Below are 17,277 nucleotides of genomic sequence, written 5' to 3'. Positions count from 1 at the left end.
TAATATAAACAAAGTAAAATAAATTCTCACACCGGTAACAGGAATACGTCCTCTAACCTCAAATTCACTACTAAACTTATTAAAAAGGTTTCTAGGTAGGAGAATATAATAAAAGTCTCTCAATGCATGATTTGGAAGAGGTGGTAGAGAAAAAAAAAGCGTCGTAGAGTGATACGTATAATTAAAACATTTATTGATATAATAAAAGTCGCCAAAAGAAAGTTACAAAAATAAGTTAATGACTTATTCTAGAACATCGAACAATTATCTCATTAAAAACTACATATGGTAACTTTTCTTTGTTACATAACATGTATAAAAGTAAATACATTTGTAGGGTCTCTAACTTTATACATGACACTTTACTGCTATTGTTCAAAACAAATGATCATCAAGAACATTGTTTAGATTAAAAATAAATGCTTAATTTCCACATTAATGTTTTTAAATGTAATTTGTACAATGAAATAGTAAAAACATCTTATTACATATTAATGTTAAATTTGTGCTTTATAACCTAAAAACAACAACAATGGCACATATAAAAAATGTACGATTTGTTTGTCAATCTTTCAGAAAATTATTCAGATCTTTTGTATCTTCCTCAAAAGTTTAAGTATTTTTACTTATTACTATATTTCGTTGATATGTGAAAAAAAGTTGTACAGCAAATGATTGTGGATATTGTTTACCTGAATACCTAATACAGGTACTTATTCCTTTTTGTTACTTTATATCGTTGTTTAAGTCTCTGTAGAGTGACTATATTGCTAGATCAGTCGTCAAAGAAACAATTACATCTATTTTCACTGCCGGATCATATGTATGAAATAATGCTGTTTGTCTCTGTTTTCAGAATGTATAAGAAAATGTTTTTTTCTACACATGTTTCGGCAGCAGAAATTAATAATATCAGATTTGTACAGTTAAATAAAAATGTACAAATCAAATCAGTTGAAACATATTAGATGAGCTCCTATCGCTTGTAGGGAGCTTTGGTGTATCTGCCACGTTCTTCCTCATCACGTACGTCCAGGTAGTGACTGAAGACAACCGCCCATAAATACAGGTACAGACCTGAAACATAAAAACATTAAATACAATAAGAATTCAACACTATGAATTTACAAAATCAATCTCATGCGTATGCCTTTCGATTTCAATTTTCTTCAAATATTTAAGCTAGTTTTTGCCCGCGAATCCGTCCGCGTGGTATTAAAAAAAACAAATGTGAGTAGCCTATGTGCTCTTCTAGACTATCCTCTACATCTATACCAAATTCCATTGAAAGTTTAGGCTACAAACTCTAACAAACATCCATTCATCCATCCATCTAAACATATATTAACATTAGTATGATTTTACAATTTTGTGTCGCAAATTTGAAAATTCAATTAATTTATAATGAGTTAATCTGAAACAGCGCAACTTACACAAGTAGAAGAGGCCGCCGACGAGTATGCAAGTGGCGAGGATAACGTGGTCCTGGTCGTCCAAGTAGTACGTGATGGCGGTATGCAGAACACTGATGAGAAGACCAATCGCCAGCACGATACCCAACACCACCCACGGCAGCATCAGCCATGACCGTCGCTAAACATACAAAAAAATATTAATTATCTAATCATGGTTGTAGGATTAAGTCAGTAAGAGATCCTTCATTGGAATCATTGAAAACTTCATTTATCAAGTCTCTTGTTTATTACGCCAAGGTAAATGACGGCAAATTTATTTTAGAAGACATGAAAAATCTTACCGAAAATGACTTCTAAGGACAGCATGTAATAGAAAAAATAGAATCTTACATTTATATCTCTATCTAATCTGAGACAGGCTGAGAGAAATTCTCTTCTCTCTTTATTTTTGGCGTAGAAATTTTTACCTTATGTACTGCGACGATAAGCAGGAAACAAATCAAAATTGTGAAGCACAAATTGATTGTCAGGATTATTCTCGGAACTGTAAAAGACAAGAAAAAGGTATGTGTGAAAATTTTATTTTTAATTGCACACTAGGTATTTTTATATTTTTAGTAGATATTGAGATCTTCTCAAAATAGATGTTGGCCGACTTTACAATTAGAAATTGAGATCTAAAGGAATTGTTATCTAGATGTATTCATAATGTTATATTGGCGTGATAAGGTGATGACTAACTACAGTTCATTCATTAATTTGATGGCGTCTCTAGCGAGAATTATGACTGTACTCTAACCGCAATATTATCTACTGCAATACAGTAATGGTATGTGTACTCATCCTAATACGAACTACCATTACGTAAATACGTCAAGGACAGATGATCAACAACGTTGTCACAATTAAACAACACATTGTTTATTTTACACTCGTGATTAATTAAAAAAAAAAAACGAAAAAACTTACTGTCTAACGCTGCCAGCTTTTTATCAAACTCCTCAGCAAATATGAAGGTTCTGAAGGATATTTCATGTCTGTTCACCACCCACACGAGGACTATTGTGATGATGGACAGAATGATGCCTAATACCGCAGTGATCAGTGTGCCAGTTTTTGTAGAGGCACAGCAACAGCATTTTTGCAGCCTCCCCATTTCGATATTCTGACTTTTCTACTCTGTGACTTGTAGGCAACTGACTATTTTTGTCTTGGTTCTACCGCCTCATGGCGTTCTGTAACAAAAAAACACGAATAAATTATTTGCTAAATAAATTATGAACGAGTCTTTACTTGGTATACGGTATCTTATTGCTAGGCGATTTAAAATTTAAATGGTCTGAAGCGGTTTTTTTCATTTTCGTGACAAAATGTTCGATTTATATACACTTGAGTTGAATGAACTGTTTTGTAGATAAATTGTCATGATTCGCGAATTCTGCTTTTGGCCAATCGATATGAAACACTAGTTTTTGTAAATAAAAACTACATCTTATTACGTAGTTGATGCTAAATATGGCATCTAATAAACTCAAATGTATAAATATTAAATTTAAGCGGATAGAAACTACTTCTATAGTGCTAAAGGATTTGTTGAGTTGGGAGACAATAGCTTAATAATGTTAAAAACAAAAGAAGTAAAGAACTAACAAAGTAACTTGGAAGCTACATGCCATTGGCTTGAGGTTCATCCGGTATTTCTTGTCATTTCTAATACCCAAGTCTATTGCAAAAAAAAATTGAAACGTACTTTGAAGTTCTTACTATATATTTTTTAGTCTGTCTGCAATGTGTGTTGTTTAGCGCGTGCGTGGGTGAATTGACATTGGACGACTTCCGTAGTTTACGCGGGGCTCCCGAGCATTATCTAGTTAGCGATGGAAGCGATTATTCTCTCGTTAAACCTGTTTTGTCATTATAGTTATGTATGGAATGTTTTTTTGCACAATTGTATTATATTTACTGTTTAAATGTCAAGACTATCATTAATTAAGGTTAAGATTTCAGGGATATATATAAGAGATATCAATATTGGAGAAAATATGACTAAAATAAAAAAAAAATATTTCGCATAACAAAAGCTCACCTTTATCGACTGAATCAAGTTTTAGTATTCTTAAAAAATGACCCGAAATTTCGTCGCGCGATTTTGAGCTAAACTATTTAACTACCTCGTAGTCTTTGACTCCAAAAATCAAACAAAAAAATGGGGCCCACCTGCAAGCATTACCTTTCGGATAAAAAAAGAATTATCAAAATCGGTCCACTAGCGGCGGAGTTATGACGTAACACACATAAAAAAAAGACATACAGACGAATTGAGTATCTCCTTCTTTTGGGAAGTCGGTCAAAAATCATTATTGTTGGGTATTGATGACCTAGAATACTATAATGATTACACAGTGTAATGTATGCCGTCTGTTGAGATTTATATGTCGTAGTATTACTTTAAAATTTATTGTCTGCTGTTTTTTCTCTTTGTAGTATGACAGACACAAAAAGATGATGCTGACTCAAGTAATAACAAGGAGCGCAATTCAGAGAACAAACATGGTAGACTTCAAAGCACATGTGGCAGCGACTTGTTTAAAGTATGGTGGCACGAATAAGGAGAAAACGTTATGATCACTGATAATACTAAACATGGATATGTCGAGACAATACGCTAGAGCATGTTATCTTACTAATATTATAAATGCGAAAGTTTAGATGGACGGATGGATGTTTGTTAGAGTTTGTAGCCTAAACGGCTGAAGGGATCTCGATGCAATTTGGCATAGATGCAGATGATAGTCTGGAAGAACACATAGGCTATTTGATTTTGTTTTTTTGTTAATTCCACCCTGACAGAGTCGCGGGCAAAAGCTAGTAAATATTTAAATATCTCTAGTCACTATCTTAGCGTAAAACTATCTATAGGATTTTGTATCATTGTCCCTAAATATTCATATCTCATTTTTTTATTCAAATAGTTTAGTGTTTGTTTAATCTCTTACAAGATCCGTGTAATGAAATAGGTCTCGAAATAACATTGATATTGAGTAACATTTGTTACGAGCGTATGTATTTTTTCCAGCACAAATATTTCGTGCGAATGATTCATCTTAAATCCAGAACGCTGGAGGTCGCAGTGACGTCACACTTCGATCCGCAATCGACCCGTATTGGCTAATACGTCTAATTCTGGATCTATCACCGATACGGTCGCTCAGTCAATCATAATAACGTAAGACGATTGTGAAATGTTTGTTGTTTTTACAGTCCCTAATAGCGTCCGGGTGCTGAAGTTACGCTCCAATAATTGTTGTTTCGAAACCGAATTATACCTCTACCTATCCTAAAAGTTCTGATATAGTAAGTCGTTCAAATTTCGGCATAAAACAAATCTGAAAATGGCCTGAACATTAAACCCAGTTATTAACCTAAGAAAAAACTTTGAAATTCTATACAAAAGGGCTTTCAGCCAATGCCAAATTGCCTAACCTTCGTCCATCGCCATCATGACATTGACCTGTCCTATTTACCTACAGCCCCGATCTAAAAGTTCCCCCTTCTACAGCTATTAATTTAAGCACAACCTCGGTTAGTGAAAGCCACACCTTACCACTATAAGCCATTATCCGGTCGGACTGAAAGTAACACAATATGCCATATAAAGTTCACCAAACAATATTTTCTGGAAGGAAAATGATACGACAAAATGTGGTCGCATTATTATTTCTGCTTGATAAACTCGCTAATAAGTATAGAATAAAGGTGCGTTTCCACTGAAGCGGAACGGAATAAAGTATACAAAAGAACATACATTAACTCTAATGACTCGCGATTAAAATAAAAGATAGAAAGTGAGATTTCAATTACACTTTCATTTTTAGACGTTTGTATCAAACGATAAATTAGTATAAGGCCATTCCGGTGGCATGACATGAAAGGAACAAAAAGTGGGGGCAAGGCAAGGAAACGATAATAGGATATCTATTTGTGTTATAATATATAGCGTAAGCACCTACATAAAAAACAATCACAGTATTGTGACTACAAGATCGAGAAAATACACGTTTTATGAATATTTATGTTTATAACTCAATAGGGCAGTAGGTTAACTTCATATAATTATCATACTCATAGTAATGTTCTGGAATGTCAACATGTAGATTTACAGTCAACAACAAATGTATTCATTAAAGGTACAGTCAACAAAACGCTGTGAGCATATCAATAAGGGCCTGTCCCACCACTGGCTGATAATCAGATGGCTTAAAACGACGTCACTGTCTGATAAGGTAACGAAATCCAATATTTCCATGACATATTATACAATTTGGATTATTATCAGACAATTTACAATTTGGTGGGACAGGCCCTTAATGTAATTAAACTGTATGTGGTATTGTAACAATACAAGAACGTCGTTACTTGGGTCAGTACGTTCGGGTCGAGCTACACCTTTGTTACAATATTGCGTAACTTCGCCCGTGTGTATAGAATTACAATCGCTTCTGTTTTATAATTGAACCCAGCCCATTTGTAAACTAGAGTATTATTTAAATAGATGAAACTGACAACTTATGAAACGGAAAATCGACTCTATGTTATATTTTAGTGTTGCCTTTTTAATTAACTCTTCCTTTCTTTTTTTTATAGTAATGTGGATCTTTCTATAACTTATACTTATGATAAGTATGACTTTTGTTGTTATATATATAAAAAATAGCAAGAAATACTTTCGAAATGTTATGTTAACAAGTAAAAATTGCCGTTACGTTAAGCCATAGATTCATTGAAAACTAAAAAGGTCGTTTTGAATGCATCATACAACGCAGTATTTGCACATTACAATCTGCTTGGAATAAACAAAATTTAACTTTCCATTTTATTGCATGTGTTTCTAACATTACTTAAAATGCTCTTTGCTTATACATTGGAGATTCTCTACCACTTTCGTTTTTTTTCTAAATCTAATGACATGAAGCAACCGAAATTGCGCACACATCGAAAAGAGTTGAGGGGAAAAAACCTTGACTTACATTATTAAAAAAAAGACTAGTATAAAAAGCAGTCTTTAAAGAAAAACTGAGGTAGCATGCTTGATTCGGGCCTTACAAAAGTTTATACAAATTTAAGGATATTAACATTATGTGTTAACATTAGGTCACTGTATCTATTCTCATGCATGCTTCCTATTGCAGCAGATGTGCAGGCATTCCTTTCGTTACGCTCTCAGATCGTCAGATGTTCAGTCATTCATTCGACGTCATTGAGTCAATCAACTATCCCACAGATATTGAATTACGATGCATCTATTAAGATCACTACTCGCTTCGAAAGTGTACCAGATTTTATACATTCACAGATTTTTTTGGGATAGTTACAACTTCAATATTTTAAGGTTTAAAGATTTTATTGTTTCCTAGTTCTGATTTAAAAATTCAAGCAGAAATTCAAACTAGAATGGCCATCAATATGAATAAAATAAAATTAAATACTTATTATTGTATCATCTACTAGCCTATTTTATAAGGGCACTTAATTAATTTAGTGCATGATATGTCAATTTTTATTACATAACAAGTTTTTTGTAACCTGTTATGCAATGAGTAACAGGTATTCAATGTCAATTGACAAATTCAACCTTAATATGGGATTCGACAAGATTCATTTCCTCTTTCATTTCTCTTATTGGTCTTTGGCAAAATAGAGACAACACTAAGTATCGATACAAGTTTACGGCAGTCGAAACTCAAAACCGACATTTCAAATAGTTGTAATTTACATTTTGAATTCAATTGAACATTTATAACATTATTTTATTTTAATTTCGTAATAGCAACAAAGGTCGTCAGTACCATATTCTGACGTCATCACCAGCCGCGCTCTTTCAATAGACAATGTTTGAATTATAAACAACTTACATTCCCCGGTATCTTTTGTGTATATATTGAAATCTACCTCAAATATATGTTTAATAAATAGGTACCTGATTAAATAATCGGGACTAAAGCTCCCACAAACAACGGAGATGGCTAATAAGAACTTCAGTCTTCATTCAGTGGTCCGTATGGAGTATATCCATTCGTTTCTATGGAGTTTGATTCTTGACTCTTCCATTATGTCTTCGAATGTGTATCATGACTAAAATGTTTAAAAAGAAAGGAGACTGGAAGGTCACTTGAAGTAAAGTACTTCGTCATCTTTACACTCCGCATGCATTTGCAATAAACTTTACACGATAAGTTGCCTACCGTTGTTTTTATGACGACTAAAACATTGCAAACATGCATAGAACATACTGGAACATTCGCATAATATTTAGAAGGGACAAATATAGGGGAAATAAATAATACAGGGGAAAATAAAATCAAATCAGAGTGCTTCATTCACTTTAAACGTATAAACAAATGAATGTTTTTTTTATTTCTACGAAGCTTGCTACATATTACTATTTATATAGTGAGGGCAAGTATGAGCAAGGAATGACTTAATCGTACATAACCTCGAAGGCGTAAGCAGAAACATGGCAGTGACATTGAAAATTTACCGCACGGTATTACGTTTGCGACTCGCGTCTCCATTTATAGTCATTCGAGTGATGTCAACACAGCGTAAGGCGAGCGAGTTTATAGCCGAGGAGATATCCTGTCCCAACCGTTGTTGAGATCGACAGATTATTTTGAACAGACGAAAGCATTAAAGGACAAAGCACTTACATTTCCGCACGTAAACTTTAACTGATCCAATAATTTAATTCAAGACAAATGTAATTAAATAGATTTGTATCTAACGAATTGTGGACGCACTCTGGCCTGCTTCGGGGACTTTGGACAATAAGTACTACATAAGTATTGTTGAGTGCAAAATACAACCTTTTTGCCTGACAAGCATTAGGTACGAATACAGCCAAAGAGGTTGCATACTGGCCACCAAGACGTTTGCGTTATTTCTTATTATAAAATATATGATAAAAACAATAGAAGAAAAGGACACAAGAAAATAAGACGTGTTCACGATATCGTTTTGCAATTACTGTTAATATGTAAATAAGTTTAAATAAAGATGTTTGAGTTCAAATAAAAGATTTACTTTGTATTTTTGGCTGCCGCGCTGTCGGTAACAAGTTAAACAAGTATATCTAACGGAAATTAAATTATACGCTAGAAAAATAGAAAAAAACAGTGTTTAGTAGTTATGTTTCGTTCAACAATTGTTATTTACTCACAAAGTATTGTAGTAGAGCCAGGTTATTCTAATCAACACGCTTTTACATTGAACACTGTTATCATAACTTTGACATAAAGAACACACACAGAGGCAGTAATACGAAGAATTCCTTTACCGGCGAGCGCAGCACTTTAAATTCCAATTAAAAACATTCATCGGTGATCGCATCGCCAATAAAGGTGAAATTGCATTCCAGATATAATCTTAAAACGGACTTCCGCAAGCTAATGTGTTGAGATAACTTTAAGTTACAGATAAAACATACTAAACAAACCACGCAATAAAATTTCATACTTAATGGATTTTACGTATCGAAATTAAAGCTATAGTTAATAAAAAAAAAAACAATAAACTTTGTGGTTAGTGACAACTCTTCAAAAACGTTTAGATATTAGACTATAATGTATAGCTGACGATAATATTGAAGACTTGTATGATTTTTTTTAAAACGAGTTTTCAGCCAGTTTATTATACTTGATTATATTATATATTATACTTGATTGATACCATTAGTGTACGGCGAGAAAGAAACTTTAATAATTAGAGATGACATCAGCAACGCTTGTATATTCGGCGTGTAATCCAATAACGAAGAGATGAGTCATTGTTGCAGCGAGTACCAACGCAATGGTGGACCGCGAAATGTGGGCTTAGCCTTCAATGAACTTACAAATGACTCATATTATAAAGTTATTGTTGCACGCATGATACAGTATTCCAAAAAACGCAATTCAATCCTTGCGAAATATATTTGAAAGTTTATTCGATATTTATTAATTCAGCGTTACCTTAACTCCCTAACTTTACCGACAAACAAGACATTCTAAGTGAATGCCAGACGTTTTCCAAGTGCGCTGTATGTCAATATTTAAATTCTGGCAAAGTATGATAATAAACTATGTAAAAATGTCTACGACCTGACATTTTACAGTTCAACGCTTAATAAAGCAAATAGAGTATGAACAGACCTTCTAAAAGTGTTAATACACTTCCAAAACTAGTTAATTAACGAACAAATCGAAACGTTAGTCTTCGTTAACCTAGTTTCTTTGTTAACTTTTCACGTTAGCGAACTAAAACTTGAATGAGAACATCCCTAAATGGTAACAATGTTGTGGATGAGTTTCTACACTTCTTGTGTGGGTATGTAGAAAGTTCGGGAAATCGTACGGTGGTCTATGCGTCCATTATCACTTGAGCACCGCACCTTGTCATGCCGTACAAGGCGAAGTTGACATGGTCGTGTTCTCACGTATCTCAAGATCAACAAAAAGGACCACTGGCCAGCACTGTTATACGACCTACACCGGTATCGTCGAGCAATTGCTGTTGCTTTGCTTTTTTTTTTTTAAAAAAAAACAGTTCCATTTTTAAACCTACGTCAAGAACATCTGATAAAATGTTTTTTTACTTGAATTTGTTATGTTAAATTTGATATGTATATGTGCGTTTAGTAATAATTGATTTTTTTGGTTTCCTGAATCCTAAAAATCTGAAATGTTACATCAAAAATAGTGCTTGACCATTATAATATAAGCAATTATTAACGTGTCGTGACCGTATTGTTTGAGTTTTAACATTTTCGATTCACATATCAATATCTAAAGCAACAATATGTAATGTCAACAGTTTCCTTGTAAAACTTGCATCTTATCAGCGTTAAGGAAATATTGTCAAGAAATGTGAGAGGTCAAACCAATATATTGCTTCTATATAAAATTTTCTTATTAATTAGTTTTACATGTATTTGTAAATAATATTTAAATGTTTCCTTCAACTCAAGATATTTTTTTTATTTCAATGTTATCCATTGTGATTAGTGTCAATAATTACTACCTAATTGAAATTAGAAAGTCTTCGTTTCACCAATTTATTTTAGCAATATATACACTTAATACCAGTAGGATTTATATATTTTTTATATTATTTGTAGTTGAAACTTTTCCTTTCATTTCTTAGACATTAATAAATATAAAAATGTAGGCCAAATTCAAATACAGTCGTAGATGAAGTTTGGACCAGTGATCCTAAAATGGCATTCGTTGTTATAAATCATAGAGTGAAAGTGTACACTAATTTATTCATACATTTATCTATAATCTAGTCACACAAGCGATTTAAATTTTTAATCTCAATTAACTAGCGAATTAAATATAGAAATGGCAATATTTCGATTTCTCTTTTTTGTTTATTAAAAAAATAATTATATATTATGAAATCTATGTCTTTCGATTCTAATTAGTAAGTATATTAAAGTCCAACTCTAATAAAACTTCGCTTATCGTGCACTTTATTACCAAATTTGCAAGAACACGAAAATATCGGTTTATAATACAGTTTTATCTACATTTCACATCTTCTTTCATCTTTGTATATACGTATTCTTGTAGATTTCCGGTACTCTTATCCATCGTCCTTTAATACGAGTATGTCAACAATATGTTTACACTATAAGGGGAGTAGCCAACAAAGAAGCGATGCCAAAAGACATGCGTGCGAATTGAAACGTTGTTAATTATAATGACGCGACTCTGTAGATTTACCATACTTTGTGAAGAAATCAGGACATTCTTTTTATAAAAAAATAAAATTTACCATTGTGAAATAACATTAGACTTTAGTTCGGTAATTTCACATCTAACGGCAGCTTCATTCAACAAAATATAAAGAAAGAATTCTTCAGAAAATTTGAAGATATCAACAGAACATAAATTTTGGACAATTATATCGTATCTTTGCTATTCAAACTTGCTAAACTACTCTTTAATTGCAAGTGCGTTTCGCTTATTTTATGATACTTGGGTATTTTAGCGTATTTGAATAATTTTCCGTGTATTGTCGGTGCGTAATAGTCACCCTACCTGTCTATAATGAGCTTGTCACTGATCTCTTCATGGATACCGCAAGGTTTGTTAACACGTGTCACGTTGAAACAACCAAATTTCCTAACCTAAAAAGCAACCGAGGTATAAATTTCGAAAGTGTCGTTATATTGTCAGATCGTTACAACACACGAGAAACAAAAAGAAAAAACAACGAACGTTTTAATTGGCTAATAGTTTACAGTTAGATGCGTGGGCCCGACTCTCCCACATTGAATATTGACTTTAGATGCTCAGCCTTAGACCAAATATATAAATAATAAATTCTATTATTGGTTTACTGATGATGATCATCAATTATGTGAATTTCTTTCTTCATGTTGTCCTATCTATGTAGACTTTTGTTTGTTTGTTATGTAGACATATTACGATATACAATTTACGAACAGAATTCGAAACCCAAATAACTTATCAGTGAAAGACTTGACTTTAGAACGCAGCTTCTTTTGAATGAAAAGTTTAATGTGCCTTCTGAAAATTCATGTTAAAACCATCGAGCGTTTGAGTTTCATGGAGTTGAGAACAAACTACAGTAGTGTATTTTTTTTGGAACAAAACAGTATCACACTAATTATTTTGCTGTCTAATCCTGGCTTAGAACATACAAGCTTGGACTCGAATCCAGAGACATCATGAATGTGTTCATCTGCCGTTTATCTGTTTTGAATATGCTAAAATACAGAATCAATCATCGCACATTCTAATATCTCTGTTTTTGCCAATAGAAATACGCCAATTCTGTTATTACTTACTACGCATTATTATAGTGCGTTATATTTTTTAAGGACGCGTCTAAAGTGTATGCGATTTTATCAGTATACTGGGATATGACGAGATGCGTTTACAGAATTAACAAAAATAACTCGCGTCTCATGCGGTCATGATGTCCAAGGTAAGGACGCAACCTACATTATACAGAAACAGCTCCAAGGTCTATCGCACAGATAAACTAAACACTATAATCGTAGCATAATAAAAAAGTTTCGTACATTTTTTTAACAAACAATTTGATAATTACCTCAGTATTTCCGTGATAAACACTGTTAGTCTATGCACAATTTGGAACACAAATTAGCACGGTGAGAGTTATTTTTAAAGAAATAAATAGTGCGTAGTATGAGAATAAAACAAGACGCGGGAAACTGAGTTGGGGAGCGCGGTCAGCCACACGACACACTCTTTCGACAGCAAACGTCAGTCTGATGTGGTGTGATGATCGCATGTCGCGGCGTATCGTACGGTGCAATTTATTTGCACGGCTTGTTACCCGACAAAGTGTTTTTTCATTTATCTCTGGACAAAGAATTAATAAATTCTGTACCCAATTTTAGAGACTAATGTGCCTTTATTTGGAGAAATATCGTCAATAATTAAATTTCGAAGTTAAATGTCTTCTATATGAAGACTTTTATTTATTATTACTAGGATTACCGGATGATAGATATTACCATTGGGATTCCCCAAAATGTTTGCGATCGACTGAAAATTACCTACCGGTTTGCTATTATAGTGGGTTAGGTTGGCAGCATTCTATCCTTATCGATTTAATATTAACACTAACAGGAAATTTTATCTAAGGAACTTTAATTGTGTTAATTTTTATTTAGTTTATAATAATCGCAATTTTTTGGGGTGACGTCATAAACAAAGCGTACGTGGTTACAACTGGGATTTTTTATTATTATACTACTTACTATGTTTTCCCGTAAAACAAAAAAAACAGTAATATCCGAGAATATGTAGTGTCATTGTACTAATGAATACTATTGCTTACAATTTAACATTTTTTTTTAACTCATTACTTACAGTTTTTAATACTTTTTTCACGTTTGGGGTCTTTTGTGTTTTTATCCATTTTTATTTATGTGAATTATCTTGACAGACAAATGCCAAAATTAAAATGACAGTTTAAAGTAAACACAATATTTCCGTTAAAACATAACAAGATGAAATGCAAAAAACAATTACTTCTAAACATTATGAAAAGAATTTTAAAATGAACGTAATTTAGATTTTAACTGTACCTTGGACATGTGAATCATCAACTTGTAATTATGTTTAACATCTTGTCGTATGTTGGCATGAACTTACAAGCGGAAGTCTGCTTGTGGACTTTGATGGGGCTTGTGCGAACCATCTTCGACGCAACGCTGTTCAAAGTGAATTCAAATCTCATACAGGTGCATCGACGAAAGATAAACCATCCGTAACACCGGTACTCGGTCTAAATTAACTACAATGCAGACTTGTTTGAAACAGAGTGTTATTGTTTGCTAAAATTAAAACGTTCTTAGTATCGTGTTATGCAATATGGTTAACTTTATGTTTTATAATTTACTATCACACGTGTAGATGAAATTATGTTCCCGTTTATACATATTTCTTAGAAGATTACGGTTGGATGTAATTTATTTTCCATCGATTTTAGTATTGTCTTAATATTATAACTGGATTCTAATATTACCTATAAGTAATAAAAACTCCTAAAAGCTATATGGTCACGTATCAACATTAATATATCAACAAGACGCACGATGGCATAGTAGATACCGGCCGTTCACCCTATGTATTATAACAGCCGTGCAACCTGAATTCGATTTCTGGAGCCGTCACTAATTTAATCGTTATTTGTAGCTTTAGGTGTTCATTTTCTATGCTAAGTGTGTTTTATAAGATGTTTCATAGACCATAGTAAATTTTTATGAAGGCTATCCTTAGATGGTTTAAAATTCATTAGTAAACAAGGAAACATTTATATAGTCTTTAATTTAAGTTTAGACTATACCGCCTTTTTTAGAATATCATTAAAATTGTGCCTATAAGTAAAATTTGCGAAAAATAAATTTAATTTTACAGTTATAATTGAAGGACTTTCGATTTTCGAATTTCGAATTTCGATCGTACATGTTGGTCCTTCGAGCCAGATATGAATAATATTTCAATGGGTGACAAGTGTATGATATACAAGACTATGACATCCATTTTATCGAACACTAAATCTTGTGCCAAAACATTAGAAATGTTTGTTTTACCTTTTACATGCAACTGATTTCGCATTGTTCCCTCAGGTATGGCAAATGAAGATGCCGCCGCAGCTGTCGAAGCCAGTGCAGCGCGTGCTGCGGACCATGGTGTCCGGAGTGATGCTGGTAGAGTGCTTCACTCTCTACGTCTACCTCGCGGTCTACATAGTGTTGATGTATCCTGTATTTTTGGTTAGTCACTATACAGTAGCCGCTGAGTTTAATCAACGCAGAGCAAAATTTCATCTAAGCGATAATTTTACTTTATCGTTCGTACAAACGCAATCTCCTGTTCAGTTATTTTGCTTCATTAATTTAAACAGGCGTTATTCTAAAACTTTGATATTTGATTACCACGAGACGATCCTTTACATCGGTTGATATAATTTATTAAGATACTAATCAAATAAAAAGATTTTTGACGTAACCTTTAACAAGCGTGCCCTTCGGTGGTGATGTGTATACTATCACCATACAATATAGAACGTTATTTTGGTTTTTCGTTAAGTAAAAGAATAGAACCTGTGACTAGGACTGAATTTCTTTGAACATTTAGGAGGAACGACCGACATTGGTTTTACCATGGTTGCTGCTGGCTGCGGTAAGAAAGCTGTTGTGTGAGCTGATGAGCTTGGCGTTGGGGCTAGGGACCTGCGTGCTGCTGGGCCCCGGCCGGCCGGCCTGTGTCAGGTTCCTCATAACTAAGATAATGTCCATCGCACCTGCTTTTTATATGTGGATCCTTGTTTTGAGGTAAGATTTAATCCATAGATACATTTGTCTTTGGAAATAATTGTTCTTTAGATTTTATTAATACTCAATTATTCGCTTTTGAGTACAGTGATAATGAGAGATGTTTTAGTGATAACTATAATATACATTCGTTACAATTAAGATCCAGCTCCGATGCGAAATTTGATGATCACTTTACTAACATTACAGTTACTACCACGCGTTGAAGATGACGGTAGCATTCAAAACATTCCCAGCAGTGGTGCCGTCTGTTGACAGAGATCTGGGTCTAGAACTAGCTGTACGGAGAAGACGCACTAAGTCTTTGTTTGACGAAGACCAATTACGACGGAAAATAATAGCTGGACTGTAAGTTAATAATGCGAGCGATTTTTTAGACCTTATAAGATATTTTTACTACATTTATATTAATATAAAAATTGTTGATGGACTGATTTCTTGCATTTAAAATTAGTCTATGCTTATTATTTAGTTTTTAGAATGTATTTATTTATGGTTATTTATAGATATGAAGAAAGACCCCAAATAATCAAACCTCATTCTCCAACACGTCTTACGTTTGAAGATATTCCTCAAGCTACAGCTCATCTTAAAAATATTGAAACCATACCAGAGCCGTCATACGTGTGCAATACAATGCGCCCTTTATCAGTCTCATCAAACAGGACAGTTTCTGATCTCGCCAATTTCGAAGACTATTTGGCTAGTGAATTGATCATTCCAAGAGACACGGATCGCATATTAGAACAGTTCATAACAATGTCTCTACGAATCGCTTATTATTTAAAAAATGACGGCACAACTTCATCGAAATATCTTGACAGTTTTCCTGCGATGTTAGAAAATAATACACCGCCTCTTCATAGTACTGCCGAACTAACTGAACCGTCTCATTTAGTGGGTAGTAGCAAAGGAAAAGTGGCGTCATATTTAACAAATTATCCCCAAATATTTATGAAGAAGAATTCTGATATAATACAACATTCAACGCCTGAATTAAATAAAATGGCGGATAAAACTGAAAATAAAGGAGTCGGCAGTAGAGACGTGATGTCCTTAGATTCTGTACAATATAGTCAATTTATGAATATAAGTAAGAGAGAAAATAAAGATAACTATGAATTGAGTAATATATCCTCCGCAGGAACGAAAGTTTGGAAAGATAATGCGAACAGTTCTCATAATGAAGCTGAAATACAAACTAGCAAATCAGGTATCAGTATTACTATGAAAGTCGAACCGGAAGAAAGTTTTGAATACGTTGTTGCAAATAAGGAAAAGAGGCTATCGCAAAATTCTATTCCTAAAGAAGAAAACAAAACTAATGCTGAAAACAAACGAGATGATCAAAATCCAAATCAATCAGGTCATCAGAGTCAATGAATGTATGAATATTATAATGGAAAGTAAAAATTGTTCAACATTTAAAAACATTATATATTATCAAAGTTGTTAATTAATTCTACTAGATTAACATTCAAATCCAAACTTCATTATAGGTATTTTTGATATATACGTTTTATGTTACATGTCTTAAAAGCTATATAATCGAGGCTGACAAACAGTATTCTCAACAGCTTCTAAAGGATCTAAGTAGAGAACACGATAGTTGTATTGATTCGGGTCTATCAAATTAAATTGATACATTGGTAACCGGTTTGATATTATCCATGCAAATTGAGGTACTTCGTGGTCAATTCGTAAATCGTTGGGAAACACTAATATTTCATTGCTACTAGCTACTATATCCCAATTTCTGCTTTCATACTCAGTGTAGGTATTCCAACATCCAATACTGTCTTGTGATATTAGGTTGAAGAACATAATTCCATTTCGATCGATTGCTGCTGCAGAGACCTGACCGCCTGGACCTCGGCTTTCACCGAGCAGTTTGAACTCGTCCACCGCGTTGTTGACACGAGAGGGATCCCGCAACACAGATGTACTGACCACAAATTCTAGAGAGCTAGACATAGCGTGGTAGTA

The 17,277-nt window shown here is 33.4% G+C and overlaps 3 protein-coding genes across 4 annotated transcripts in view; 1 reads left to right on the top strand and 2 right to left on the bottom strand.

Moving 5' to 3' along the window:
• Nucleotides 1-164: 164 nt before the first annotated feature.
• LOC106107184 lies at nucleotides 165-12,727 on the bottom strand. The gene is made up of 5 exons (XM_013287916.1): nucleotides 12,534-12,727; nucleotides 2,385-2,650; nucleotides 1,883-1,959; nucleotides 1,434-1,593; nucleotides 165-1,077 (listed from the first exon to the last, which is right to left on the bottom strand). Exons 2-5 carry the CDS (start codon nucleotides 2,569-2,571, stop codon nucleotides 977-979), a joined length of 525 nt encoding a protein of 174 aa, XP_013143370.1. The 5' UTR covers nucleotides 2,572-2,650; nucleotides 12,534-12,727; the 3' UTR covers nucleotides 165-976.
• Nucleotides 12,728-13,461: 734 nt separating this feature from the next.
• LOC106107399 lies at nucleotides 13,462-16,747 on the top strand. Of its 2 annotated transcripts, none has more exons than XM_013288243.1 (5): nucleotides 13,462-13,695; nucleotides 14,584-14,664; nucleotides 15,095-15,291; nucleotides 15,481-15,639; nucleotides 15,798-16,747. In XM_013288243.1, the coding sequence occupies exons 1-5, from the start codon at nucleotides 13,570-13,572 to the stop codon at nucleotides 16,672-16,674; spliced, it is 1,440 nt and encodes a 479-aa protein (XP_013143697.1). In that variant the 5' UTR covers nucleotides 13,462-13,569; the 3' UTR covers nucleotides 16,675-16,747. The 2 variants fall into 2 exon arrangements, with proteins under 2 accessions (XP_013143697.1, XP_013143696.1); XM_013288242.1 differs by having other exon boundaries at nucleotides 14,584-14,730.
• A 33-nt stretch (nucleotides 16,748-16,780) lies between these two features.
• LOC106106852 (protein yellow-like) overlaps nucleotides 16,781-17,277 on the bottom strand; it is a 4,019-nt gene continuing 3,522 nt past the window's right edge. Inside the window, exon 5 of the mRNA XM_013287510.1 lies at nucleotides 16,781-17,277. Within this exon, the coding sequence (XP_013142964.1) occupies nucleotides 16,825-17,277 (453 nt within the window). The 3' untranslated portion in view covers nucleotides 16,781-16,824.

Source organism: Papilio polytes, unplaced genomic scaffold, assembly GCF_000836215.1.
Source record: "Papilio polytes unplaced genomic scaffold, Ppol_1.0 DF822067.1, whole genome shotgun sequence".
Classification (NCBI taxonomy): Eukaryota; Metazoa; Arthropoda; class Insecta; order Lepidoptera; family Papilionidae; genus Papilio; species Papilio polytes.
The sequence above is the reverse complement of the archived record's forward strand: the minus strand, read 5'-3'. Positions and strand labels throughout refer to the sequence as shown.

What these genes read in the sequence shown, in the direction of transcription:
- LOC106107184 (XM_013287916.1), bottom strand. Translation starts at nt 2,571, where the DNA reads ATGGGGAGGCTGCAAAAATGCTGTTGCTGTGCCTCTACAAAAACTGGC. An exon ending in AAAGCTGGCAGCGTTAGACA is followed by an intron (nt 1,960 to 2,384) that starts GTAAGTTTTTTC and finishes TGTCTTTTACAG; the next exon opens with TTCCGAGAATAATCCTGACA. An exon ending in CGGCGGCCTCTTCTACTTGT is followed by an intron (nt 1,078 to 1,433) that starts GTAAGTTGCGCT and finishes TTTATGTTTCAG; the next exon opens with GTCTGTACCTGTATTTATGG.
- LOC106107399 (XM_013288242.1), top strand. Translation starts at nt 13,570, where the DNA reads ATGTTTAACATCTTGTCGTATGTTGGCATGAACTTACAAGCGGAAGTC. An exon ending in TGAATTCAAATCTCATACAG is followed by an intron (nt 13,696 to 14,583) that starts GTGCATCGACGA and finishes TTGTTCCCTCAG; the next exon opens with GTATGGCAAATGAAGATGCC. An exon ending in ATGTGGATCCTTGTTTTGAG is followed by an intron (nt 15,292 to 15,480) that starts GTAAGATTTAAT and finishes CTAACATTACAG; the next exon opens with TTACTACCACGCGTTGAAGA.